Source organism: Salmo salar, chromosome ssa11 (assembly GCF_905237065.1).
Source record: "Salmo salar chromosome ssa11, Ssal_v3.1, whole genome shotgun sequence".
In the NCBI taxonomy this organism is placed as follows: Eukaryota; Metazoa; Chordata; class Actinopteri; order Salmoniformes; family Salmonidae; genus Salmo; species Salmo salar.
In genome coordinates this window covers 82,436,055-82,438,355 of record NC_059452.1, presented here as the reverse complement: position 1 = coordinate 82,438,355, position 2,301 = coordinate 82,436,055, and the positions used below count along the sequence as shown (strand labels likewise).

Sequence of the window (2,301 nt, the reverse complement as noted above, 5' to 3'; positions counted from 1 at the left end):
TAATACATTGTCTGTGTGTCCTGATCCCTGCCTGCACCCATCAGTGAGACAGAACATTTTGGGCTAATGTATCTGGACCCTGGCCAATGACAGTGGAGAGCCTGTCGGCTTGATGATAGCAGCTGAGAACAATACCTCATTGTGACGCCACGGACAGGCAGATCTATTTCAGGTTTCTTCCTTTTATAGTGTGCCATACGACCTTGTTAATCGGCCCCATCTCCCCTCCCCAGGATAAGTAGATATAAAAGCTTCAGGAGAGGCTCTGACCATCTGTGCTTAGGAATTGCCTCCTCCCTACCTCCGAACTCTCACTCTTTAACGCTGAGCACGTAGACGCACGCACCCCAGCTCAACGCATTCAGCACCATGGCCCCCAAAAAGGTGGAAGCTAAGAAGCCAGAGTCCAAAAAGGCAGAGCTTGCCAAAAAGGAAGCAGCACCCGCTGCCAAGCCCAAGCCCACGCCGACCCCCGAACCTGTGGTTGAGGCCCCCAAGGAGCCCGACTTTGACCCCAAGAGCATCACCCTCGAGTACAGTGCTGACCAGATCGAGGAGTTCAAGGAGGCCTTCACCCTGTTCGACCGCACACCCAAAGGGGAGATGAAGATCACGTTCGCCCAGTGTGGCGATGTGATGCGGGCGCTGGGCCAAAACCCCACCAACTCTGATGTCCTGAAGGTGTTGGGCAAGCCTCGGCCCGAGGACATGAGCAGCAAGCTGGTGGACTTTGAGACCTTCCTGCCAATGCTGCAGCACATTTCCCGCTGCAAGGACAAGGGCAACTTTGAGGACTTTGTTGAGGGCCTGCGGGTCTTTGACAAGGAGGGCAACGGCACCATCATGGGCGCTGAGCTGCGTCACGTGCTGGCCACCCTGGGGGAGAGGATGACAGAGGATGAGGTAGACAGGCTGATGGCGGGCCAAGAGGATGCCAACGGATGCATCAACTACGCCTCCTTCGTAAAGCACATTCTGTCTGGGTGAGCTGGATTTTTACCAGAAGGACTTCAATGATTCTCTATTTTTTTTCTCCTCTGGACCCCGTACCTGTCTCATCAATACCACTGCCACTTTAGTGGTGAGCATGTTCCTAAATGTACTGTTATGTTTGTTGCTAAAAGCAGCTGGTAACAATCATGCCACAGAATGTTGATTATGAGACCTAATTTTCCTTGAATAAAAAATGTACAGTGACAAAAAAAGTTATTTATAGAGAAATGTTAATGAGATACTGAAGCCATGAACATTATACATTTAATAAATATGAATATTATAAATGTAATAAATAAAGCACATCTGATAATTAAGTCTCTAATAATTGTCTTACTCAACATCTGATATCTATCCGCAAAAGCTGAATTTTAATGGTAAATTTTCATTACACTCTGGACATAGAGTACATTGACGTTGCTTCGATTAAAGAGCACGATATTTTTGAGCTCAGAAAAAGACAAGAATTGTCATATTTCCAAGTATTTCAGAGCTCAGTAAAAGCCAGGTATTGTCAAATTACTCCTCAAATTGCCTCCAATTTGAGTCTAATACCTGAACTTTATTGTGTGAGATGGAGGAACAGAACTGCTCAGCCATGGAGGAATCAAGGAGATTTGGCTCCATTTAACAATGGAACAGATTCTATTTTTACCTGCAGAGTCACACTGGATACACATCTCTACAATCTCTCTGAGAGGGGCGTCTCAGGGTATTCTATGTCTGGGTGAGCTCAAGAAACCCACCCCCCACCCACCCACACACAGTGACAGTGATGTCTGGCTGAGTGCTGGTCTCAGTTGGGGGGCAGCTACAGTGAAACTAGAAAAATACCTAGATATGAACAGGTATGCACACACACACACATACAGTATATACTGTACGCATGTACACACTCACCCAAACACACACATACCCACCCCCTCAGCCACCACTATGTCCCCCCTGTCATCCGTCAGACAGGTGCCCCGAGGCTTGCCTCTCTGATCCCCAGTGCTGAGCAGACAGTGGGCTTAATGCTGGCTTACCAGGCTGTAAACACAAATTTCACACTCACTAATACAACCACTACATGGGGAGGAAGATCCTGCCCTGGGTGGCTTAGCAGGTGGCCAAAGTAAATCTGATTTCAGGGAAAATCATAGCAAAAAAAGTAAAATGTCTTGACAGTCTTGGCAGGTTTCTCTAAAATATCTTAGCTTGAGAGAAGCTGAACGGTATTATGGCTGTTTCTTCAGTCATTTTTATGGTGAGTTATAGTGGTTTAAGATAGGAAAGGTATGTGTTTTAAAGTCCATTATATTTGTG

At 46.8% G+C, this 2,301-nt stretch overlaps 1 protein-coding gene across 1 annotated transcript; it reads left to right on the top strand.

The window, feature by feature from the left end:
* Nucleotides 1–250: 250 nt before the first annotated feature.
* On the top strand, nucleotides 251–1,306 carry LOC106563267 (myosin light chain 4). Its single transcript, XM_045689989.1, has one exon. The coding sequence runs from the start codon at nucleotides 370–372 to the stop codon at nucleotides 985–987; it is 618 nt and encodes a 205-aa protein (XP_045545945.1). The 5' UTR covers nucleotides 251–369; the 3' UTR covers nucleotides 988–1,306.
* Nucleotides 1,307–2,301: the final 995 nt, after the last annotated feature.

What these genes read in the sequence shown, in the direction of transcription:
- LOC106563267 (XM_045689989.1), top strand. Translation starts at nt 370, where the DNA reads ATGGCCCCCAAAAAGGTGGAAGCTAAGAAGCCAGAGTCCAAAAAGGCA.